We start from the raw sequence: 24270 nt of genomic DNA on the forward strand, positions 1-24270 counted from the left end.
TTTTCTCAAACTTTTAATGTTTTTCAATAAAGTAACACAATTCTCCATATGCAGATATTACATCGCATGTTAGATTTGCTCCTAAGTATGTTTTTAATTATACATTTCCACTTTTTTTGGATCAACTTAATTACACTGAAAAAAAGGAGTATTTTGCTTGTGTAAACACCTCCGCTTCTTTTTTAAAAAAACAGGGTCTCCGTCAACCAAGCTGGAGTGCAGTGGTGCAATCACAGCTCACTGCAGCCTCGACCTTTCAAGCTGAAGGCATCTTCCCACCTCTCAGCCTCTGAGTACCTGGGAATCTGGGCACGCACCACACCTGGCTAATTTTTGAATTTTTTTTTTTGCAGATACAGGCTTTTGCTATGTTGCCCAGACTGGTCTTGAAATCCTGGGCTCAAGCCATCCAACTGCCTGCATCTCCCAAAGTGATGGGATTACAGGCCTGGGCCACTGTGCCTGGGCCCAACATCTCCACTTCCGATCTCACTTTTCTGCTTTAATTTTTCACCATCTGATATGTTTTATTTTTATCACATTTACTGTCTCTCAATAGAGTATCAGCTCCACAAATACAGGGCTTGGGCACAAGATACCCAGTACGTTTGCTGAGTGAATGCAACTTCCTGGTGCCCACCTCCGCCCTGTGCCTGGTAAATGTGCATCTATCACCCCACCACGCACTGAGCGCCTCTGTGGCCTCCCTGGGTGTGGTTTTAAGCATTGGTAGCCCCTGTATCATGGGTGCTGGGCTATCAGGCCCCCACCTGTGTGTGATGTTGTGTTGACACCACCTGGGAGGGCCAGCAGTCCCTGTCTTGTGTGTGTGCTCATGGACTGACATCTCCACCACTGCTGGTGGGCTCTGCTGAGGAAAGGGTTAGTGGTTTTCAGTTGTATGCAAGATAACTGTATCATGTTGGGTGGGACTATGACTATGCTATCGTACTTATTTGGAGGTTAAGTGTGGTTAAGGAGATGTGTGAAGGTGCCCAGATGACAATGACTAGATGGTCAGTTTTTTATTTTATTTTTATTTTTTTAATTTAATTTAATTTTTTTTTTTTGAGACGGAGTCTCGCTCTGTCGCCCAGGCTGGAGTGCAGTGGCCGGATCTCAGCTCACTGCAAGCTCCGCCTCCCGGGTTTATGCCATTCTCCTGCCTCAGCCTCCCGAGTAGCTGGGACTACAAGCGCCCGCCACCTCGCCCGGCTAGTTTTTTATATTTTTTTAGTAGAGACGGGGTTTCACCGGGTTAGCCAGGATGGTCTTGATCTCCTGACCTTGTGATCCGCCCGTCTCGGCCTCCCAAAGTGCTGGGATTACAGGCTTGAGCCACCGCGCCCGGCCAGTTTTTTATTTTTTTGAGACACAGTCTTGCCCTGTCGCCCAGGCTGGAGTGCAATGGTGCAATCTTGGCTCACTGCAACCTCTGCCTCCCAGGTTCAAGCGATTCTCCTGCCTCAGCTTCCCAAGTAGCTGGCATTACAGGCATGTGCCACCACGCCTGGCTAATTTTTTGTATTTTTAGTAAACATGGGTTTCACCACGTTGGCCAGGCTGGTCTTGAACTCCTGACCTTGTGATCCGCCCACCTCGGGCTCCCAAAGTGTTGGGATTACAGGTGTGAGCCACTGCGCCCAGTCCGATGGTCAGTTTTGTGTGTCAACTTGGACGGGCTACAGTCCCGGTTATTCTATCAAACACTCATCTAGCTGTTGCCATGGAAGTGTTTTGTAGGTGTGATGAAAGTTCATAATCAGTTGAATTTAGATAAGGAAGATTATCCCACAAAATTGGGGGATTGGGTAGAAAACTGATTCAATTAGATAAACGGGCAAAACTGAGGCTTCCCTGAAGGAGAAATTCCTCTTAGGGACAGTGCTTCAGCCTTCCTTCCTGCCCTACATACTCGGGCTCTTCAAGAAGAACAAGGGGAGGAATTTCCTGGGACACACATGGCTGGCCATTTCCCAGTTTTCCAGTGTGGGGACTTGGGCTCAGCATGAATCACAGAGGTATCCATGATCCTGGGGTTTCCTTGCAGACATGGGGTCCAGGACAGGAGGCCACTGAGTGGGAATGTGGGAACCATGGCACAGAAGATACTGGGTGGGGCAGTTCTCCAACCAGGCTGAGTCACTTGAGGCTTTCACACTCCAACATCTGAGCCTGGGCTGGTAGCTCCGCCCTGCACTTGCTCAGGCCTGAAGGCCAAGGCTGAACTTCCTGAAGCTCCCAGGGAAGGAGGGAGTCTGAGGGGGCACTCCCTCCTTGAAGCCCCCTCCCCAGTGCCTGCTTCCCGGAGCTGGGGCTCAGGCGCCTGGGTTCTTCCCCAGGACTGATGACTCACTGCGGCTGGGGCCTTTTCACTTCTCCTTTGGGGCTAAAAATACTGGGACCCAGGCATCCAGCTGGGCCAGCCTTGCCACAGATTGCACAACGCCCCTCACTCAAGTTCCGCTGACGCAGGCTTGGGTGGGGGCCTGAGTTGCTCCCTGCTCAGACCTGTGGAGCTCAGAGCCTGGGCCCCTCCACTGCTCCTCTCCTAGGCCAAGACCCTGGGGTCTGGGCTGACATGTGAGCTGCTGGGGGACTCTGGGCTTGGCTGTGGTCCCTGGAAATGAAGTCCCTTCCCTTAGCCCCAGATAACCCGGGGTGCTGGCTCCCTGCATAGACACAGATTCCTAGTTAGGAGCTGGGGATAGAAGACAGCTAAAGGGGACTAGTCAGAGAGAGACATAGGACTATGGGGAGAAACACATTAACAGGAACACAGAAACAAGGACAAAAAGAGACAGGATGAGAGAGAGACAACTATAATAGAGACAGAAGAGTGGCACACAGAGACCACCTCCCAGCTGGAGACAGGAAGGACTGAGGGAGAGGGGACAGCCAGGGTTCCACACCCAGGCCAGGGTGAGGGAGGGCCTGTGGAACAGAGAGGTCATCAACACACAACAGTCCAAAGTCTACCCTAGGCTAGGAGGGGGAGCAGGAAGAAGGGGCAGGGAGACAGGGACCCGGCCTGTGAGCTCCCTGTTGGCCTCTGCTGCCCCCTGCTGGCTCCTGCCGCGGTGCTCAGGCAGGAAAAGAGAGGAGGCTGCTGTGTTTAGGCCCAGGATGCTTTTCATTCCCTTTGCACACCACCCTCCAACCACTGCCTGCCCCACTCCCTGCCCCCCACTTCACAGGGTGCCCCCAGGGCCAGCAGGTGGTGCAGGTGTCTTGCCCGTGACCTTGTTGGCACAGTCCAGCAGGGCAGTGTGAATGTCCTTGGCACAGGAAATCTGGGCTTTGATGACCGCCAGGTACTGTGGGTAGGGGAGGCTGTCAGGCTGCACTGCGTCGGGCTTGGTGGCTGTGGGCACCAGTGTGGGAGAGTGCTTGGCACTGTCACAGCTCTGTGACAGGCACTCATGCGCCAGGCGCTGTGGACAGGCAGGCAAGGGGACAGCATCAGCTCCACCCCAGGTCATTCTACCCCACCCCAAGGGCCAGCTGGGGGTTGTCGGCTTGGCCTCTGGATTTCCCAGGTCTTGGAGTCAGAGGTTGGCCCTGCCAGTCACTTGCTGGGGAACCTGGGGGCATGGCGGCTACTCTTTTCTGAGCCTCAGTTTCCTCTTTGGAAAACGGGTTTAATAACCACCTCTTCCTACCTCATAAGGTGAGAACAGTGAGAGCAGGTGTGTGAAACACAGGCACAGATCCTGGCACACCGTTTAAAGTGCCAAGAAATGTTAGCTACTATTACTGTTACTGCCCCAGCTCCAGGTCTGGTGTTGGCAGTGGCATCTCGATGGCGCCCACCCCTGGTTTGCTGCCTGCTTCTCTGGCTACTCTAGGTACTACTTTTTTTTTTTTTTTTTTTTGAGATGGAGTTTCAGTCTTGTCGCCCAGGCTGGAGTGCAATGGCGCAATCTCAGCTCACTGCAACCTCTGTTCCCTGGGTTCAAGTGATTCTCCTGCCTTAGCCTCCCGAGTAGCTGGGATTACAGGCGCCCGCCACCAAGCCCAGCTAATTTTTTTGTATTTTTAGTAGAGACAGGGTTTCATCACACTGGCCACGCTGGTCTCAAACTCATTACCTCAGGTGATCCACCTGCCTCAGCCTCCCAAAGTACTGGGATTACAGGCGTGAGCCACTGTGCCCGGCCCTTTTTCTTTTTGGAGACAGAGTCTTGCTCTGTGACCCAGGCTGGAGCGCCGTGGCGCCATCTTGGCTCACTGCAACCTCCACCTCCCAGGCGGCGCATGCCTGTAGTCCCAGCTACTTGGAAGGTTGAGGTGGGAGGATCACTTCAGCCCAGAAGTAGAGGCTGCAGTGAGCTGAGACTGTGCCACTGCAGTCCAGCCTGGGCGACAGAGTGAGACTCTGACTCAAAAAAAAAAAAAAAGGACCGGGTGCAGGTAGCTCACACCTGTAATCCCAGCACTTTGCGAGGCCGAGATGGGCGGATCACAAGGTCAAGAAATCAAGACCATCCTGGCCAACATAGTGAAACCCTGTCTCTACTAAAAATACAAAAATTTGCTGGGCGTGGTGGTGCGTGCCTGTAGTCCCAGTTACTCAGGAGGCTGAGGCAAGAGAATCGCTTGAACCTGGGAGGCCGAGGTTGCAGTGAGCGAAATTGCGTCACTGCACTCCAGCCTGGCGACAGAGTGAGACTCCGTCTCAAAAAAAGAAAAGACTGGGTGCAGTGGCTCATGCCTGTAATCCCAGCACTTAAGGAGACTGAGGCGGGCAGATCACTTTGGGGCCAGGAGTTCAAGACCAGCCTGGCCAAAATGGTGAAACCCCGTGTCTACTAAAAATATAAAAATGAGCCAGGCGTGGTAGTGTGCACCTATAGTCCCAGCTACTTGGGAGGCTGAGACACCAGAATCACTTGAAACCAGGAGGAGGCTGCAGTGAGCTGAGATGGTGCCACTATACTCCAGCCTAGGTGACAGAATGAGACTGTCCCCACCTCGTCTCCCCGACAAAAAAAACCAGTCCAAAATAATGATGATACCACAGTACACATTTGCCATATGCCTAGTATCATGTTAAGTAGTTTACATGCATAATCTAAGTTTTCCTGGAAACTCCATTTTCCTAAGGAGGAACCCAGAGGTCAGAGGTAGAGATTGTTGGTGCATCTGACTCCAGAGGCTGTATTCTTAGTCACTGCCCTCCTCTCAACTCCTGCCCCTCTTCCCTTCTTTGTTTCAGACCTGGTCAGATGTGCTCTCTAGCAGTAGCCTTCCCTAAGCCACTCTCTTCCTATCCCCATCCAGTGCTTCCACTGCTGAGATTTCTGCATCCCAGCCCTGATCCCTCTGCCTGTGCCTCCCCAATCATAACCCTAACCACTCTGGCCTAAGCTTCTCCTATCACAGCACTGACCACTCTGAGCTGTCACTGTTGAGGGGTGTGCTTATTATTCCACTGAACTGAAAGCTCTGTGAGGGCAAGGATCAGAGCAACCCCGGGTCCTCAGTGTTGGTGGAAGCACAGGTCTGGCCCACAGGAGGTCCCCAGTTGAGTGCGAGTTGACTGACTGAGGGTTTCTGAAGACCCCGGAGACTGGGACAGGGCTGTCGTTACCCCATGTCCAGAAGGCTTCTCACCAGGCAGAGCTCCAGCTGGTCACAGAGTGCGTAGAACTCCTCCAGGCACTTGTCAAAGCGCTGTATGGGTCCATCACTGCTCTTTCTACAGACCAGGAAAAAAGGATGTCTGAAGAATTGATTTCTAATCTCTGGGACACCAGTATCTACCCAACCAAGTGTCCAACAGGAAACCAGGTACAGGCCCGGGGATCTGAAGTAGTGGTTGAAAACTGGTGGGGTTTAAAAAAAAAAAGGAGGCTGGGCACGGTGGCTCATGCCTGTAATCCCAGCACTTTGGGAGGCTGAGGTGAGCAGATCACCTGAGGTCGTCAGGAGTTCGAGACCAGCCTGGACAACATGGTGAAACCCCATCTCTACTAAAAATACAAAAATTAGCCAGATGTGCTGGCACATGCCTGTAGTCCCAGCTACTTGGCAGGCTGAGGCAGGAGAATCGTTTGAACCCGGGAGGCAGAGGTTGCAGTGAGCCGAGACTGTGCCACTGCACTCCAGCCTGGGCGACAGAGCAAGACTCTATCTCCAAAAAAAAAAAAAGAAAAGAAAAGAAAAGAAATAAAAGGAAAAGATTGGTTGTGATGGTTCATGACTGTCATCGCAGCACTCTGGGAGGCCAAGGTGGAAGGACTGTTTGAACCCAGGAGTTTGAGACCAGCCTGGGCAACATGGCAAGACCCTGTCTCGACAAAACAACAAAAATAAAATAAAATAAAATAGGAGGAGTGATTCGTGAGGCTGAGGGGATCGCTAGAGGCCAGGAGTTTGAGACCAGCCTGGGCAACACAGCAAGACTCTGTCTCTATAAAAAATCTTACAACTTAGCCAGGCATCTGTAGTCTGTAGCCATGTCTGTAGTCCTGGCTACTTGGGAGGCAGAGGCAAGAGGATCACCTGAGCTCAGGTGTTCAAGGCTGCAATGAGCCAAGATCGTGCCACTGTATTCCAGCCTGGGTGACAGAGGGAGACCCTGTCTCAAAAAATAAATAAATAAATAAATAAATAAATAAATAATAAATAAATATAGGAGGTGAGGTGGGCAGGGAGGAGAAAGAAAGATGAATTTCAAAGACTGGGGAGGCAACAGAATATCCTGGGAAAGGGGGCTGCACTCACTGTCCATTGTCGATGTTAGTGTTCTGAATCAAGTTTTGTGCTGCAACCTTCATCAAGGTCTAGTCAAAACAAAAACAAAACACGTGGGAAATGGAAAAACAAAAGGGAACACTCTCGCTTAAGATCACTCAATCTCAGGTCTTCTTTTCAACTGGCACCTTCCCTCCTGACTTTCCAAATACTTGTTTCTATTCCTATAGCTGTCACCACTCCATCCTCCCAGAGGCCCGCTCTCACCTGAGCTTCTCGCCAATAATCTAAGCGTCCTCCCTCACCTATCAATCAAGGGCAGAATCTCGGTATAAGCCAGTCCTCTCCTCAGGCTTTAACGACCAGAGCTCAGTTCTCCTTTAAACAACCCCTCACTCCTCCGGCCAGTCCCAGCCTCAACATCAGCGCTGATTCCATCATCTCTGCCAAGCTTCGCTTAGGTCTCGCATAAAACAACAGGTTGTTTTTTTTTTTTTTTTTGACGGAGTCTCGCTGTGTTGCCCAGGCTGGAGTGCAATGGCCCGATCTCGGCTCACTGCAACCTCCGCTTCCTGGGTTCCACCGATTCTCCTGCCTCAGCCTCCCGAGTAGCTGTAATTACAGGCGCGCGCCACCATGCCTGACTAATTTTTGTATTTTTAGTAGAGACGGGGTTTCACTAGGCTGGTCTAAAACTCCTGACCTCAAGTGATCCGCCCGCCTCAGCCTCCCAAAGTGCTGGGATGACAGGCATGGGAACACAGGCGTGGGCCACCGCGCCAGGCCAAAACAGCAGGTTCTACTTCTCTTTCTACCTAGCACTCTCTCCAACTAACCTGGCCCTCGGCCTGCCCCTCTGAAGTTAGACTACCAAATGCAGTTTGCTTCTCGCTGCTTAAGGCCAATCACCTGTAGACTCTCCTTCAGCTGCGGGATGAGCATCTTATAACGCTGCACAGGATCGAAGTCCTGTTGCTGTTGCTGCAGCAGGCCGCTCTGGGCAGGGCCCACAAGTTGTGCTGGCGGTTGCGGCTGCTGCTGGGGACCCGGGCCGCCAGCTGAACTAGAACCCGATACACCAGCAGCTGAGGAAGCCGCTGAAGCTTGCTGCTGGGATGCAGCCATCTTCCTCGCGTAGACCGCCGGAAGTGCGTCACAACTGCGTCTCTCCGCGTTGCTATTCAGCATCCCTATTTCTAGTCCCCATTTGCTAGTTATCCCGCCTCCCAGGCAATTAAGCCAATGGAAGGGAAGGAGGTGCTCCTACGTTACGTTACTCTCAAATCCGAGGTCCAGACTGAGGTATCTTTTCACCAATCACAGAAGCACCTCTCTCCCTCGCTCCGCCCTTCACCCAGACGCTCGCCAATCCGTGTGTGGTTCCGTTCCGGACTTCATTTCCCCGAAGGCGTCGCGCCCTGAGGAGCCCCCGTTGGGTCCTCAGCGTCTTGGCGGCAGTTGGTGGAACAGGAGCTTCGAGTCCGTCCCTGGTGCTGCCTGCGCGTTCACCTGAGTCTCGCTGGAGCACTTCTTGCCCGCCCACCTCATCTCAACCCACTTTCCGCGGGGAGCGGCGCCAGCCTGGGCCTGCCTTGGATCAGGCGTCCCCTGAAGTCGGCACGCCCCTCCGCGTCCCCCTTCGGCTCCGCTAGGACCCCGTCCGGGCTGCCGTCGCCTCGTCGCTATGGCGCCCACCATCCAGACCCAGGCCCAGCGGGAGGATGGCCACAGGTAGGCGCCACGGTTTTCTGTTTCAGCAAGGTGGGGGATCGGGAGAGGGTTTCTGCTGGACAACGTGACCAGCCCCCAGGTCTGCCCCTGACGTCACGGAGCGCTCACCTTTGACGAAGGGGGCGGGTTCCTTCTGAGATTCAGGTGTTCCCCTCCTCCCCGCCGTGCACCTCAGGGATTAAGGTTTTGGAGACTTTCCAGAAGAGATCCTTCCAGTCAAGCGTTTGAAGACCCCTCTTCCAAAGACGATTGAGTACATGGTTTTTTATTAAAGCACTTGAAGCCATCCCCTGCAAAAGGGATTGAGCACTTGGCCTTGTTCATTAAAGCTTTTGGGGGCTCTTCTTCCTAAATAAGTTGAACATTTGTCTCCCTCCGTTAAAGCATTTGGACACCCCCCACCACCAAAAGAAACCAGCATTTGTCACCCTCCTTCTACTTTTTGAAAGGTTGGGGACCTTTTTCATTCTCCTGTCAATCCCGTCCTCTCCACCTATCACTATGTCTTTCTTCTCCACTAGGCCCAATTCCCACCGGACTCTGCCTGAGAGGTGAGCCTCACTGTGCTTTCCCAGGAGTGGTGGGGCAGTGGGGCTGGGAGCAGAGGTGGGACAGCGGGGACCCACTTTTGAGCCACTAACGTTCCTAGGTCTGGAGTGGTCTGCCGAGTCAAGTACTGCAATAGCCTCCCTGATATCCCCTTCGACCCCAAGTTCATCACCTACCCCTTCGACCAGAACAGGTGAGACTAAGCAATGGGAAAACTATTCAGGTATGAGTTATTTGAAGGCAGGGGCTGTTTGTCTCGTCGGCTGCTGTTTGCTCAGGGCCTAGCACAGTACCTGCCTAGCACATAGTAGTAGCTGCTCAATTGTTAATGAATGGAGCAAGCAGTGTCCAAGTCCCTTCCCACTGGGGAGCCAGCTTTCAGACCCCGCCATGGGGGACACGTCATTCTGAGTTCCTCCCCAAAGAAGCTTCGCCTCTGAGAAGCAGGGCTGTGAGGGGTGAAGCTGGAATGCAGACACCACAAGAGGTGTTTCCTCACCCAGGTTCGTCCAGTACAAAGCCACTTCCTTGGAGAAACAGCACAAACATGACCTCCTGACTGAGCCAGACCTGGGGGTCACCATCGATCTCATCAATCCGGACACCTACCGCATCGACCCCAATGGTGTGTGGGGAGACAGGGAGGGTCTGCTCTAGGGCAGCAAAGGGCCTGGGCCTCCTTCATGGTCCTCCTTCCCCCCTCCCCTTGCCCCGCTCTCCTCTAGTTCTTCTAGATCCAGCTGATGAGAAACTTTTGGAAGAGGAGATTCAGGCCCCCACCAGCTCCAAGAGGTGAGCAGGTAGCAAATGGGTACTGGGGACTGGCTCCGGTGGGCCCTACAAGCAGGAGGGCGGTGGGGTTCTGAGGCACCTGATTTCCTACCCCAGATCCCAGCAGCACGCGAAGGTGGTGCCATGGATGCGGAAGACAGAGTACATCTCCACTGAGTTCAACCGTTATGGCATCTCCAATGAGAAGCCTGAGGTCAAGTAAGTTGCAAACAGGAAGAGAGGGAAGGTGGAGATGCCAGGTGTGTCCAGTGGCCCCTAAAAGCCTTTTTCTTCATTCCTAGGATTGGGGTTTCTGTGAAGCAGCAGTTTACTGAGGAAGAAATATACAAAGACAGGGATAGCCAGATCACAGCCATTGAGAAGACTTTTGAGGATGCCCAGAAATCAGTAATTGAGGGACTGGGATGGGGAGAGGTAAGGGTATGGCTGCAGAGCTCTTCCTCACCCTGTTTTTGTCCCACCAGATCTCCCAGCATTACAGCAAACCCCGAGTCACACCGGTGGAGGTCATGCCTGTCTTCCCAGACTTTAAGGTCAGGCCCAAGGTGGGAGGTAGAAAGGGACAGCCTATTTGTGCCTGTTCCCATCTAACCCCAATGCCTCCATCTCCCTAGATGTGGATCAATCCATGTGCTCAGGTGATCTTTGACTCAGATCCAGCCCCCAAGGACACAAGTGGCGCAGCTGCATTGGAGATGATGTCTCAGGCCATGATTAGGTAGTCGGTCCTGCTGCCCACCTTGGCCTGCTCCTTGCTGCCTTTTGTCCTCACACTTCATTGCCACTCCTTTTCCCCCAACCAGGGGCATGATGGATGAGGAAGGGAACCAGTTTGTGGCCTATTTCCTGCCTGTAGAAGAGACGCTGAAGAAACGAAAGCGGGACCAGGAGGAGGAGATGGACTATGCACCAGATGATGTGTGCGTGGGTTGGGGTTAAGTTTTGGGGAATGGGAAGTTTTGGAGATTGGGATTGGGATAGGGATAGGAAGGAAATGGAACTGAACCTGTGCTCTCATCCTCAGGTATGACTACAAAATTGCTCGGGAGTACAACTGGAACGTGAAGAACAAAGCTAGCAAGGGCTATGAGGAAAACTATTTCTTCATCTTCCGAGAGGGTGACGGGGTTTACTACAATGAGTTGGAAACCAGGTACTCAGCACGCTCCTATCTGATTAGCCTGGATCTGTGCTTCTTAAGACCCTGGGGCGTGCAAGAGCCACGCTGGAGGTCCTTTGTACCTAATAATTTGTCATACACATTGGTAAACAAGAACAGCAGATGTTTGATCATGCACATGAGCTGGACTTGGTTCTAACAGGAGAAGCCAGAAAAGAAAATCTTTTTTTTTTTTTTTTTTGAGATGGAGTGTCGCTCTGTTGCCCAGGCCAGAGTGCAGTGGTGTGATCTCAGCTCACTGCAACCTCCACCTCCTGGGTTCAAGTGATTCTCCTGCCTCAGCCTCCTGAGTAGCTGGGATCACAAGCGTGTGCCAGGATGGCCAGCTAATTTTTTTTTGCATTTTTAGTAGAGATGGAGTTTCACCATGTTGGCCAGGCTGATCTTGAACTCCTGACCTCAGGTGATCTGCCTGCCTCGGCCTTCCAAAGTGCTGGGATTACAGGTGTGAGCTACCGCGCCCAGCCAGAAAGAAAATCTTAATGCAGAAGACATTTAGAGCTTTTGTGCAGGGTAGAGGGCCAAGTTTCCCAGTATTAGTAACAGACTTCATGTGAAAGTAAACATTGCCAAAGTATGGAGTAATATATAAAATTAACATGATTTTTTTTATTTTTTTTGAGACAGTCTTACTGTCGCCTAGGCTACAGTGCAGTGGTGCTATCTTGGCTCACTGCAACCTCTGCCTCCCGTGTTCAAGAGATTCCCCTGCCTCAGTCTCCTGAGTACCTGAGTAGCTAGGATTACAGGTGCCTCCCACCACTCGGCATTTTTTTTTTTTTTTTTTTTTTGAGACGGAGTCTCGCTCTGTTACCCAGGCTGGAGTGCAGTGGCGTGATCTCCACTCACTGCAAGCTCTGCCTCCCGGGTTCACGCCATTCTCCTGCCTCAGCCTCCCAAGTAGCTGGGACTACAGGCGCCCGCCATCATGCCTGGCTTTTTTTTTTTTTTTCCCCAGACGGAGTTTCGCTTTTGTTGCCCAGAGTGCAATGGCGCGATCTCTGCTCATAGCAACCTCTGCCTCCCAGGTTCAAGCCATTCTCCTGCCTCAGCCACTGGAGTAGATGGGATTACAGGCATCGCCACCACACCCGGCTAATTCTGTATTTTTAGTATAGACGGGGTTTCTCCATGTTGGTCAGGCTGGTCTCAAACTCCAGACCTCAGGTGATCCACCTGCCTCAGCCTCCCAACGTGCTGGGATTACAGGCATGAGCCACTGCGCCCGGCTAATTTTTGTATTTTTAGTAGAGACGGGGTTTCATCATCTTGCCCAGGCTGGTCTTGAACTCCTGACCTTGTGATCCACCCACCTCGGCCTCCCAAAGTGTTGGAATTACAAGCGTGAGCCACCGCACCCAGCCAGCATGAATGTTTTAAATGAAATGCTTAATACTCACATTCAAAAATGTGACCCCAAAACTCTTCCCTGATGGCTGAAAGTTTACTGCTATGCCAGCACCTCTGGTGTAGAGTTGGGAAGTCTTAAGTTTCTGTTTAAAGCAGAGATTACAAGAACTGACCCTGTAGGCCAGGCAGGAAATGTAAAAGAGCAGGGGCGTGGTAGCATCTGAGTGACCTGGAGTTCTGGGCAACCATGGAGGGCACGATGTCACTTCCAGCCCACTGTTGCTATGCTGTGGATCCAGAAATTCCTATCTTCCAAAAGCCCCAAATTCAGATGATTCTCCTGGTTTCTCAAAGTGTTGTTAACTAATTCACGTATACAGTAATGCACTGCATGTTTCAGTCAACAATGGACTGCTTATGATGGTCCCTTAAAATAGAATACCGTGTCTTGACTGTACCTTTTCTATGTTTAGATATACAAATACTTACTATTGTGTTACAATTGCCTGCAGTATTCAGTACAGTCCCATGCTGTACAGCTTTGTAGCCTAGGAGCAATAAGCTACACCATTACAGCCTAGGTATGTAGTAGGCTATACTGTGTACATTTATGTAAGTGCACTGTATGATGTTCACATGATGTATTTCTCAGAATGTGTCCCTGTTAAATGGCCCATGCTCATATTTATGTAAATACACCATATAACGCACACAGTGTAGGGCAACCAAACTGGTGCCATGGGAGCCATCCTTCCTTTCCCCTGCCCTCAATACCTTGAGCTTAGTTGCCCTTATTCAATCTGTATTTACTCCCATTTACTCTAAGTATTGATGGGGAACCAAGTCAGACCAGACCCCTCACTGGGAGGCGGGGGAGTGGGAAGTGTGTCTTTAACTGCATCTTCTACTTCTCTCCCTTAAATTTACCCCCTGCAGAGTCCGCCTTAGTAAGCGCCGGGCCAAGGCTGGGGTTCAGTCAGGCACCAACGCCCTGCTTGTGGTCAAACATCGGGACATGAATGAGAAGGAATTGGAAGCTCAGGTAACAAGCACCACTGGCCCAGAGCACCCATGGCAGGGAGGGTGGTGGTTGCAGGTGAGGAGGGGGACAAAAACCCAACAGAACACCCTCCTTCCCCTCATTCCAATCTTGCTGCTTCCAGGAGGCACGGAAGGCCCAGCTAGAAAACCACGAACCGGAGGAGGAAGAGGAAGAGGAGATGGAGACAGAAGAGAAAGAAGTTGGGGGCTCAGGTAAATCTGGACAGGCCAGACTCTGGGAGCCCTGGGAAGGTGGAAAAGTGGGTCTCACCTCTCTCCACTCCCTTCCAGATGAGGAGCAGGAGAAAGGCAGCAGCAGTGAGAAGGAGGGCAGTGAAGATGAGCGTTCGGGCAGCGAGAGTGAACGGGAGGAAGTTGACAGGGACGAGGCCAGTGACAAGAGTGGCAGTGGTGAGGACGAGAGCAGCGAGGATGAGGCCCGGGCTGCCCGTGACAAAGAGGAGATCTTTGGCAGTGATGCTGATTCAGAGGACGATGCTGACTCTGATGATGAGGACAGAGGACCGGCCCAAGGTGGCAGTGACAATGATTCGGACAGCGGCAGCAATGGGGGTGGCCAGCGGAGCCACAGCCGCAGTGGCAGTGCCAGTCCCTTCCCCAGTGGCAGCGAGCACTCGGCCCAGGAGGATGGCAGTGAAGCTGCAGCTTCTGATTCCAGTGAAGCTGATAGTGACAGTGACTGAGTCCCAGGGCATTCAGGGCTGGTTCAGACACTATTGTGAGCAGGATGGCACTTTTCTAGTGGTCTATTTGTGAGCCTTTCACTTGTTTATTCCCCACCCCCGAACCTTTGCTGTTAATAAAGTCAACTTCTCTTTACTTTCCCTCCCAGCCCCTATGATGTCATTCAGCCCAGCACACACCTCCCCCCACCCCGAGGTGCTCAAGGATCTTGGCTTGAGGCTTAGAAACACAGGCCAGAGGCAGGGCCAATGGCTTCCCACAAAATGTAGCACAACGAAGGTCAGAATTTTTTTTTTTTTTTTTTTTTCTCCAAAATAAGCCCAGACCATTAAACAAGTGAAACTCCAACAAATAAGTCTTCTCCAACAGCGAGAAAAACTGTACAGTTACTCAAAGCTGATTCTGCCAATGGGGCTGGGGACAGAAGTGGGTGGGGAGGACGAAATCATGGAGGGCCTGGGGAGGGGGCTGGAGCGGGAGAGGGTCAGGGTCCTGCCCATCAGAGTGGGGCCGCCTGCGTCCTGCACACTCTGCTGTCAGGTGGGGTGGGCGGCAGCTCTTGCCTCCCTGTGTGTGTGAGACGGTGTCCCTCACCATCTCCCAGTGCCAGGCACAGTCAGCTCACCCTGATGGAGAGTGAACTAGACAGGACAGGCTGGGGAGAGGGGAGGGTCCCATGAGAGGGACACCCTGCTGATTCCAAACGAGGTGGCCCATCCATCCCACTTCCTGCAGCTAGTGGGAGGGGGACTGGAGAAGCCCTGGGAGATTGAGGGGATGAGCAAAGGCACAGAAACATGGAGGGCCGGGGTGGGGGACTTGCATAGGTTGATGAGTGTGCAAGAGGTACATAAATAAACCTGACACCCCACCCAGCCCGGCACTGGGAGAGGAAGTGGGGACCCAGAGCCAGGTTCCCAGGGCCACCCTTACCCCCTGGCTTCTTCCCCCTCCCTGGGCTCAGAGCAGAGGGAGGTCCACAGACCAGGAGGGTGGGGGCAAGAAGGTCTGGGGAATGGGGTGATAGTGCAGGGAGGGTGGTGGTTTTAAAATTTTTTTTTTTTGGTTTTTTGTTTTTTTCCCAACATTTTGTATCTTTAATAACATACACAATGGTTACCAGCCATATTCATAACAAAAGTTATTCATAAAATGTATCTAAAAATAACATTTTTTTTCCTTTTCGGTGTGAAAAGCTTGAGAATGTCCCAGTGGGGAGGGTGGGCTGAGGGGGAGGAGGGCGTTGAAGAGGGAGACCCTGGCTTCCCCGCAGTCTGAACCCCGAAATCCCCTCCCTCCACCTGGGCCCCAACACAACCCCTCATTAGGAATAGGGACCAGAGAGTCTGTCAGACTCTGGGACTGGGACAAATCTCTGGGTTATGATATAGTGTTCCACTTAAGTGAGGTCATGACATAATGGGGGAAGGGGAAAGGCTGAAAGAAAAGGGAGGGGCTTAGGGAAAAACCCAAAAACCAAACAATCCCCTTTCCCTTATTCCTGACTCCCAAGTATCACCAACCAGACCTGGGAGCAGAGAAGGGTGTGTGTTCGTAGGGAAGGGGACGTTAAGGCAACAGACTTCCTGACCTCACTGGCCACCCTGGCTGCCCACCTCCAACCTCTTCATCTGGGGAGCCAGGGTTGGAGGAAAATGGGTTAGAGCTTGGGGGTCTGGAGGAGGGGGCTCTGCCCTCTCCCCTCATAAAGTTCAGGCTCCCCCTGCCACGGTCTTGGCTCAGAGAGAGGCCTGGGGATTCTAAAAATGAGAGGAAATGATCAGAGAAAAACCGTTAAGAACTATATAAATATGTATCTTAAATAGGCCTAAGAAATTAATCATAGAGAACCTCTGGTGAACAGGGCCAAGGGAGGTGAGAGAGAGGAAGGTGGCTCCTGTCCTTGGAGAATGTGGGGAATGGTAAAGGGGAAGGAGGGAGAGGAGAGAGGGCTTCCTCTCCTTGCTCCCCTCCCATCTCCCCAGCTCCTCTCAATAACATTCTGGAGGGCAGGTTCTCTGCCCTGCTCATGTCACCCCAAATATCAAATGTTTCTGAGCAGGCTCCACAAGGTAGTGGTCAGTTTGTCTCTGGGGAGTCTGCTCCCTTGGGGAGAGGCAGGTGGTCAGCGGTCTGGAGGAGGCAGGGGTGGGATGGGACCAGGTGGGGATGAAGAAGGAAAGGAGAGAGGCAGGCAGTCTGGCCAGTCCCTGCCCCCTTTATCCTGGCTGCCCCCAACTCCCCGGGCCTCAGCAGAGATCCCTCGACAGGCCTGGGAGTGAGCAAGGCATGTGCCAATGTTAAACAAAAGTTAAAAGGGTGAGAGAGTAGAAAAATATTAGAATATATAGCTGAGCCAGCCCACCCTCTCGCTGTCGCGGAGAAGCCTGTTGGGGGTTGGCCCCCGCCCGCCGCCCAGGGAGCCTATGGGTGCGCTGGGCTGTGGGTCCCGTCAGATGGTGGAGGTTTTGTCTGTCCCATCTGTGGTAAGAAAGGGAGGAAGGGCGGAAGATCAGGAGCTGGAGGGAGGCCCAAGAAAAGGCACTCAGGTAGCCTGTCATCCCGGTCAGGCCCTCCCTGGAGTCTGGCCTCCCCTGGGGACCCCTCAGGATGACTCTGAGTTGCTCAGTTCAGAGGAAGAGACGCTGGGTAGGTGGGAGCTGGGTCAGGGAAAGAGGAAATGCTCACCACCCAAGGCGTGTTCTGTCATGCTCAGACACAGAGACTCCAGAGTGGGATTGATCTCCAGGTCAGGCCCAGGAACCGGGCAGTCTGGTTGGGAGAGAGGAGAATGGGGGTGGTAAGGACCGACTGGACTCGGATGAAGAAAGCTGGGATGACAAAGGATGCTGGTATGGGAAGGGAGCAAGAGAGATGGAGGGGGAGAGGGAGGAAGGGGAGGAGGTAGACAGGGAGAGAGGCGAGCATGTCACACAACAGGCAGAGGAGACAATGGCAATGGCAGAGGCTTGGTGATACAGAAAAAGCCTGACTTGCAGACAGTGGAAGTGAAACTGAAGGAGCTCCTGGAGGCCACACACAGCCTGCTGTGACTACTTTGGACACAGACTGCATACTGTCTTGAGCACAGTCTGGGCATCTGCCCTGGACACTGGGCAGCCCCCAAGGCTCCCTGATTGAAGACCTGCTCTGTACTTGGTGCAAAAGCTAAATCAAAACCCTTCCTGTCCCCCCTTGGACCTGCTCCTGTGGGCAGGATTCGATCCAGGCAGGCTGGGCAGGTGGGGGCAAAGTAGGACAACAACCATGGGACTTGTCCTCAAACCACACTTCTCAAAAGGGCCTCCTATTCTGGCATCTGGGAAACCACCCACCTCCCTGGGCAGATCTGACCCCACCCCACACTGCTTAAACCCTTCCCTGACTCCTCACTACCATCAGGACGAAGTCCGAGCTGTTTACCTGGGTTTAGATGACCCAGCTCCCATCTCCACCCTCACCTCTCATCACTGTTCCCTCCGAACCCTGAGCTCATGTCGTATCAGATCACCCAATTGTCTCTCCTAAAAAAAAAAAAAAAATTTTTTTTTGGCCAGGCGCGGTGGCTCAAGCCTGTAATCCCAGCACTTTGGGAGGCCGAGACGGGCGAATCACAAGGTCAGGAGATCGAGACCATCCTGGCTAACACGGTGAAACCCCGTCTCCACTAAAAAAAATAAAAAATAAAAAAAACTAGCTGGGCGAGGTGGCGGGCGCCTGTAATCCCAGCTACTCGGGAGGCTGAGGCAGGAGAATGGCATAAACCCGGGAGGCGGAGCTTGCAGTGAGCTGAGATCCGGCCACTGCACTCCAGCCTGGGCGACAGAGAGAGACTCCGTCTCAAAAACAAAAACAAAAACAAAAAAAAAAAATTTTTTTTTTTAAACTTGGGCAAGACCTTTCTGTTTCAGATTGCTGACTGATGAGTAACATCAGAGTCCTTACACATACAGTTGGGAGGCGTCAATCAGTGCAGGAGAGCTGTCTGACAAAGCCTGGGACATAGCTTACTGGTAAAGAGAATGGTTCTTGTTGTTCATTCCTGCGGTTCATCCACCTGCTTGTTTAACATCATTTACAGATGCCTACTGTGTGTCAAGCCCTCTGCTAGGATGAACATGATGAATAGGTTCCCATAGCCTCAACAGATGGCTGTCCACACAACCTCATCAAGTAAGACTCCTGGCTGACTTGGCAGTTTATGACATGAATTCTGCAAATCCATGCTCTCTCTAGTCAGCCCATTCCAGACCAGCCTTATCTGTCTCTGCAGTCCCAGTGCCCAGCACCATGTGGAGGAGTCAACCCCTCACTTGTTGAGCAGGGCAGGGACCTGTGGCTAGCAAATTTCTCATCTTCCTTTCGCCAACTTGGCCCAACATCTTTTTGAGATAGGGTCTCACCGTTGCCCTGGCTGCAGTGCAGTGGCACGATCTCTGCTCACTACAGCCTTGACCTCCTGGGCTCAAATGATCCTCCTGCCTCAGCCTCCCGGGTAGCTGGGACTACAAGTGTGCACCACCATGCCCAGATAATTTCTGTATTTTTTTTTGTAGAGATGGGGTTTCGCCATGTTGTTCAGGCTGGTCTGAAACCGATCTCCTTGCCTCAGCTTCCCAAAAGTGCTGAAATTACAAGTGTGAGTTACTGTGCCTGCACTTGGCCCAACTTCTGCTCTCCCAAATGCAGGATGGTCTGTAAGCAGAGGTCAAACAGCCCTCTCACTTCAAACACCTGTTCTTAGAGGTGAAGTCCACTGGTTCCTGTGTGGTCACCTGGCATGTGAAAGAATGCAGGTAGACTGATGGGCAGGACTCCCCTCCACAGCAATCTCATACTTTTAACTGTCCCATCCCCTCAACCCCTTCTAAATTGAGTATTCAATGACCTTGTAAAGAAACAGACGATGACAGAGACCAACACAGACACTAAGATTATGATATGGGGGGGAAACATGAGATGGGGTGGGAGTAAGGGGTGAGACATGATGATTCAGAGGGGTAGAGGCAAAACCTGAGAGATAAAATTGAAGCAGAAGAGGAAAACAATCCCCCACAATTGGGCGGGATGGGTGCAGAGTGGTGCAAGGTATGGGGAGAGGTGCCCAAGTAGTCTGGAAGGAACAGTGGACATGAGACCCAGGAGAGAAGAGAGAGGTCAGCTCAGGGTGTTGGCTAGGCAGAGTCCCAAGGGTGGGGCACCTCACCTGGAGGGAACATGAGAATGGCCTGGGGTGACGAGTGGACCGGGAGCGAGTGGGTGCGCTGCACAGAGCTGCGGCTCTGACTGGGCATGCTGTTGCTGCCTCCAGGGTTGGCAAACCACAGGTTCTACACAGTTCCCAGGAAGAGAGAAAGTAGTGAGTGGGGAAGAGGCCCAGACCCAAGAGTGGTGGAGGTGGTGCAGGCCTTCTCCCACTCCCACCCCCGCCATCTCTAAGCTGGGTCCAGACACAGAGTATACGGACATACACATCCCAAGTACTGCCACCCCAAACCCCAGGAGGCCATGGCCCCTGCTTCCAGTCAGCTTACCTGTCGGCCCTGGCCTCCAAGGCTGGGGCTGGTGAGGGCATGTCGAGGGGAGACACCTCCAATGCCCGAGGGGCTCAGGAGGCCCATCCGGCCGGGTGGGAGGGCCCGGGGAGGCATTGGGAACTGCCGCTGGGTACGCCGGGCCACTCCCATCCCCACAGAACCAGCTATGGGGAGCGAGTTGGAGCCGAACGCCCAGCTGTGAGAGAGCAGAAGGCAGGGTGTTAATTTATGTAGATGGGGCCCATCTGTCTACCCCTTCCTCACCTTCCCCAACAACCCCAAGTGGTAGGAGAGAACATAAACCTCCATCACACATTCTGTCCCCATCTGTCCCAAGAGTACCCCCTGGAAGGAGATGGGAAGTATACAAGGGTTTCCTCACTGTCCATTCAAAACAGTTCTCCAAACTTCAATTCTCAAGGGAGACATTTCTGTTATTTGTCTGGTCTAAGAAGGGACTTCCAGGCCTTCTGCATACAGGTGAGGAGCAAGGTACGTATGAGGGGCCTGCTCATGGGACATGTGTTGTTTTCCAGCTTGGCATCCTATTCTAGTGGGAAATTTTCTTCTGGGAAAGTCACCCAGTGACTGAATAAAACTGGATTCCCAGCCCAGAACACAATCACCCCTCTAAGCACGATCTACTAACCAGCAAAGGCCTGTGGAGGCCAGGACCCTGTACCCTGGCCACCTGCCTACCCTTTCTGCTGCCGGTAGTTCTGCATCTCTAGTGCGGCTTTGCGTGGGAATGTCCGGAGGAGCTTCAGCACTTGCTGTTTCCAGGATAGCAGCCGTTTCTTCTGCGTCTCTGTGAAAGCCTAGAATTGGCAGGGCACAGGTGAAGCAGAGAGGGTGATGTTTCTTTCAGACCTCCCTTCCAGTCTTCATTTGTTCAAATATGTATTGCCTGGCCGGTCATGGTGGCTCATGCAGTAATCCCAGCACTTTGGGAGGCTGAGGTGGGTGGATCACTTGAGGTCAGGAGTTCGAGACCAGCCTGAACAACATGGTGAAACCCCACCTCTACTAAAAGTACAAAAATTAGCCGGGCATGGTAGTGCATGCCTGTAATCCCAGCTACTTGGGAGGCTGAGGCAGGAGAATCACTTGAACCTGGGAGGCAGAGGTTGCAGTGAGCTGAGATCGTGCCACTGCACTTCAGCCTGGGCAACAGAGTGAGACTCTGTTTCAAAAAAAAAAAAAAAGAGATTTATTGCTCATCTACTCTGTGCCTGTGCCAAGCAATTCTGGGATGCAGAGGTGACCATGCCCAGAGAGCTAACAGTCTGGTTGTGAGGGAAAGATACATACATAATGATAACTGTGACAAATTATCCCTCCCTGAGGGAGAAGAACAGGAAGCAAAAGAAACCTAAATAAAAATGAGGGGTTGGTAAAGGTGTCCCTGAGGTATAAATGTTTTGAACTGATAGCTGAGGGGTGAGGAGGAGGAAGGGGTACCGTTCCTGATAAAGAGTATGTACGGGCTAGGCATGGTTGCTCATGCCTATAATCCCAGTACTTTGGGAGGCCAGGGCAGGGGGATCACTTGAGGCCAGGAGTTCAAGACCAGCCTAGGCAATAAAGCAATACTCCATCTCTAAAAAGGAAAATTGTCACACCTGTAATCTCAGCACTTTGGGAGGTTGAGGTGGGAGGATCACTTGAGGTCAGTTCAAAACCAGCCAGGCCAACAGTGTGAGACCTCGTCTCCATTAACAAAAAAAAAAAAAAAAAAAAAAAAAAAGAGGAAGAGTGTGTACAAAGGTTCTGAGAAAAAGCCTCTAAAGCCAACACTGGTAAGATACAAGACTGGAAGGGCTGGCGTGTATGTGCCAGGTCAGGCAAGGCCCTGTGGGCCACATACAACACAATGGTCTTGAGAATAATGGGCAGCCTTTGCTTTCTTCTTTTTTTTTGAGACGGAGTCTCACCCTGTCGCCCAGGCTGGAGTGCAGTGGCGCCATCTCAGCAAGCTCCGCCTCCCGGGTTCACGCCATTCTCCTGCCTCAGCCTCCCGAGTAGCTGGGACTACAGGCACCTGCCACCACGCCCGGCTAATTTTTTGTATTTTTGGTAAAGACTGGGTTTCACCATGTTGGCCAGGATGGTCTCGATCTCCTGACCTCATGATCTGCCCGCCTCGGCCTCCCAAAGGGCTGGGATTACAGGCGTGAGCCACCACGCCCGGCCACCTTTCCCTTTTTGAGCATGCTAGGGAAGGCCTTACCTCATGAGTCAGGCACTTTTCGATGAGCTGGAGGTAACTGGTGATGTTCTCCTCGTCTGGTCGGGACACCAGCAGCTGGGTGCACACTGGGGGACATAAGAAAGGGCAGGTTAGCCCCTAGTATGCCCTCTGCCATGTTCCAGCCTCCAGCTGGCTCGTGCACAAGAAGGAACAGGAGACTCAGGCTGGATGAGTACCAACTATTAAGTGCTAGCCATGGTATTTAGGTTATCATGAGGATATACAACATAGTACCTGACACAATCTTGTCACTACAGACATTTTTAGCCTGAGAAACCTAAAGCTCAGAGTTGAGTCACTTGCCCCAGGTCCAGATCCAGATCGATCTGGATCCAAGTGTAAAGTCTGCTATGTCATGCTGCTTTAGGAAAGGCTGAAGCTGTGATAAATTTCACCATCCCTATCCCCTGGACTTTGGTCCCCTCTGAGAGAAATCAATGGACTCCCCTCAACTGCTCACTCTTTACTACATGGAATTTCTATTGACACACTGCCCCATTTCTGCTCAGCCAGGAGACACTTTGAGGGGAAGGGCTGTTATCCACCATTAGCCTGGACATGCCCAAGGGCAAGGGGCCTTGTCACCCTGTCTCGGCTACTCTCTGTAGTGTTCCAGTCTCTAGCAGGCTTTATAAAGCCCGGCTCCCAACATCTAACTTGGATTTGATCCCTGGTGCTTGGGTTCACTTGGCTTTCTGCCTCAGGATTTCCTGCTAGGCTGTAGCTGGTCTTACCTTTGCCCATCACCCGTGTAAACTGGCTGGGGATGTCTCCGTCAGCAACGGGAGCCGGGGCAGGCTCACTGCCATCGGTGGGAGCTGGAGCTGGTGGAGGTGGGTAGTTCTCCACAGCTGGAGGGTCCTTGGCCTCGGTGCCCTTGTCAGTGCCGGGGTGGGCTAAGGGAGGCTCAGCACCTGGCAGCGATGGCTCCCCCGGGGCCCCATCCTTGGCAGTAGGGGTGGTGGCGGCGGCAGCCACGGTGGCCTGGAGGACACTGTAGGCCTTGATGGGAGTGATGATGATCTGCTGCAGCTCCTGCAGAGCGTTTCTCAGGTTCCCACCTTCCAGCACATCCTGCATGGGAGGACACAGGCTGGGGTCACATGCAGACTCTACAATGAGGGACAGAGAGTATCTACACAGAGAGTCAGACACAGCTTACAGAAGACTGGGTAGGACCCTGGATTCCAGCACATAGAGAAGGCATGTAAGGGTACTGCAAGCCCACAAACATTTCCTCTTTCCCATGAAGGTGAAGTCCCACAGAACTCACGAAAAGCCAGTCTAATGTTGTAGTCTTTGGGACCCACCAAGGATAGAAACAGAGATTCAGACCTAGATACTGAGCAGGGAAAAGTACAAACAGAAGGCAGTGGCAAGGAAAGGGAATGAGGAATGCAAATCAATCAGATCAAATCAAATCAGATGTGGAAGGAAAATGAGTTTAGAAACAATCAAATGGAAAGAGATTGTACAGACAGAGACACACTGCTCTACCAGAAAGACCAGCAAGAAATGGAAAAGCAAAAGGGGAGAGAAGGTGTAGAGTCAAAAGACAGATTCTAGAACCACCAAGACAGACAGGGAGGGGAGCCTCTTAGCTACCAGCAAGTGAGCCTTTTGATGCCAGCGTGCACGTGGTCCCTGGAGACTGGGTCTATTATTGGAGGCCAGACCTGAGGAGTTGGGAGGCCAACTCAGGGCCTGTGGTCTACTGGTACCACCAAGTGGCTGGCTGGCCTTGAAGATGCAGATACCAAGTTCTCACCTTCTCTAGGGACTTGAGGACGCTCTGTCTCTCACGCAGCTTCTGGATACTCAGGGCTATCTTGTGGCGGGCACCTTTGGTGACATTCTGTGATAAGGGCAGAAGGGGACAGGAAGCTAGAGATGGGAGGCTAAGATATTTGCAGGTACCCAAATAGAGATCAAGGAGACAGAGGAGGATTGGGCTGTAAGGAATGCAAAATAGCGCTGCCCCCAACACCTCCCTGATGGTGCCCTTGGCTTCACCTGAGACTCCAGGTGCTGCTCAGTCAGTGTCATCATCTCCTCGTAGCTCATCTGTGAGAAGAGGGCTGCATACTTGTGCAAGCGGAGGCTCTTGAGCCATGAGGGCACATCTTTGGATAAGGAGGGAGAGTGAAAGGTCAGGAGTTTGGCCCCGATGACCAGGGTAAAGGAAAAGTTGTGGGGCTAAACCCACAGGAAGCCTCAAAAGATGCAAAAAATTGGGAGGGGGTTGCGGGGAGCTAAGATTCCATCAGCTCCTTCTTCATCTGCCTAGTCAGACCCTCTCAGGCAGCCTTCCCTGGGAAGGACATCTGACCCTTCTGAGCTGCTCGGCTGGATGTATACCAGGATGACCTCACTGATTGCTCCAAAACTCTTCCTGGAACCTCTGTTCCATCAGTTAGCTGTGTCCTGGCTTCCTT

At 52.4% G+C, this 24270-nt stretch overlaps 3 protein-coding genes across 7 annotated transcripts in view; 1 reads left to right on the plus strand and 2 right to left on the minus strand.

Moving 5' to 3' along the window:
* Positions 1-1362: 1362 nt before the first annotated feature.
* MED29 (mediator complex subunit 29) lies at positions 1363-7930 on the minus strand. Of its 2 annotated transcripts, none has more exons than XM_010380913.2 (4): positions 7609-7930; positions 6730-6788; positions 5617-5701; positions 1363-3434 (listed from the first exon to the last, which is right to left on the minus strand). In XM_010380913.2, the coding sequence occupies exons 1-4, from the start codon at positions 7885-7887 to the stop codon at positions 3192-3194; spliced, it is 666 nt and encodes a 221-aa protein (XP_010379215.1). In that variant the 5' UTR covers positions 7888-7930; the 3' UTR covers positions 1363-3191. The 2 variants fall into 2 exon arrangements, with proteins under 2 accessions (XP_010379215.1, XP_030769673.1); XM_030913813.1 differs by having other exon boundaries at positions 1368-3364; positions 7609-7870.
* A 126-nt stretch (positions 7931-8056) lies between these two features.
* On the plus strand, positions 8057-14188 carry PAF1 (PAF1 homolog, Paf1/RNA polymerase II complex component). Its single transcript, XM_010380914.2, has 14 exons — positions 8057-8430; positions 8952-8981; positions 9080-9172; positions 9483-9604; positions 9705-9771; positions 9868-9969; positions 10053-10158; positions 10236-10304; positions 10386-10489; positions 10575-10691; positions 10796-10924; positions 13238-13343; positions 13465-13555; positions 13634-14188. The coding sequence occupies exons 1-14, from the start codon at positions 8384-8386 to the stop codon at positions 14044-14046; spliced, it is 1596 nt and encodes a 531-aa protein (XP_010379216.1). The 5' UTR covers positions 8057-8383; the 3' UTR covers positions 14047-14188.
* Positions 14189-15120: 932 nt separating this feature from the next.
* SAMD4B (sterile alpha motif domain containing 4B) overlaps positions 15121-24270 on the minus strand; it is a 42585-nt gene continuing 33435 nt past the window's right edge. For 3 of the 4 annotated variants that reach the window (XM_030913812.1, XM_030913808.1, XM_030913811.1), the window contains 9 exons: positions 23849-23958; positions 23604-23690; positions 22570-22909; positions 21815-21900; positions 20284-20402; positions 19582-19780; positions 19254-19377; positions 16736-16819; positions 15847-16528 (listed from right to left, as the gene is read on the minus strand). In XM_030913812.1, the coding sequence (XP_030769672.1) occupies positions 16500-16528; positions 16736-16819; positions 19254-19377; positions 19582-19780; positions 20284-20402; positions 21815-21900; positions 22570-22909; positions 23604-23690; positions 23849-23958 (1178 nt within the window). In that variant the 3' untranslated portion in view covers positions 15847-16499. Of the gene's footprint in view, positions 16529-16735; positions 16820-19253; positions 19378-19581; positions 19781-20283; positions 20403-21814; positions 21901-22569; positions 22910-23603; positions 23691-23848; positions 23959-24270 lie in introns of all 4 variants that reach the window. The other variant, XM_030913809.1, reaches the window with a different exon arrangement.

Source organism: Rhinopithecus roxellana, chromosome 12 (assembly GCF_007565055.1).
Source record: "Rhinopithecus roxellana isolate Shanxi Qingling chromosome 12, ASM756505v1, whole genome shotgun sequence".
NCBI classification, from domain to species: Eukaryota; Metazoa; Chordata; class Mammalia; order Primates; family Cercopithecidae; genus Rhinopithecus; species Rhinopithecus roxellana.

What these genes read in the sequence shown, in the direction of transcription:
- MED29 (XM_010380913.2), bottom strand. Translation starts at nt 7,887, where the DNA reads ATGCTGAATAGCAACGCGGAGAGACGCAGTTGTGACGCACTTCCGGCG. An exon ending in AGCTGAAGGAGAGTCTACAG is followed by an intron (nt 6,789 to 7,608) that starts GTGATTGGCCTT and finishes TGTTTTGACTAG; the next exon opens with ACCTTGATGAAGGTTGCAGC. An exon ending in ACTAACATCGACAATGGACA is followed by an intron (nt 5,702 to 6,729) that starts GTGAGTGCAGCC and finishes CCTGGTCTGTAG; the next exon opens with AAAGAGCAGTGATGGACCCA.
- PAF1 (XM_010380914.2), top strand. Translation starts at nt 8,384, where the DNA reads ATGGCGCCCACCATCCAGACCCAGGCCCAGCGGGAGGATGGCCACAG. An exon ending in CACCGGACTCTGCCTGAGAG is followed by an intron (nt 8,982 to 9,079) that starts GTGAGCCTCACT and finishes TAACGTTCCTAG; the next exon opens with GTCTGGAGTGGTCTGCCGAG. An exon ending in GAAAGAAGTTGGGGGCTCAG is followed by an intron (nt 13,556 to 13,633) that starts GTAAATCTGGAC and finishes ACTCCCTTCCAG; the next exon opens with ATGAGGAGCAGGAGAAAGGC.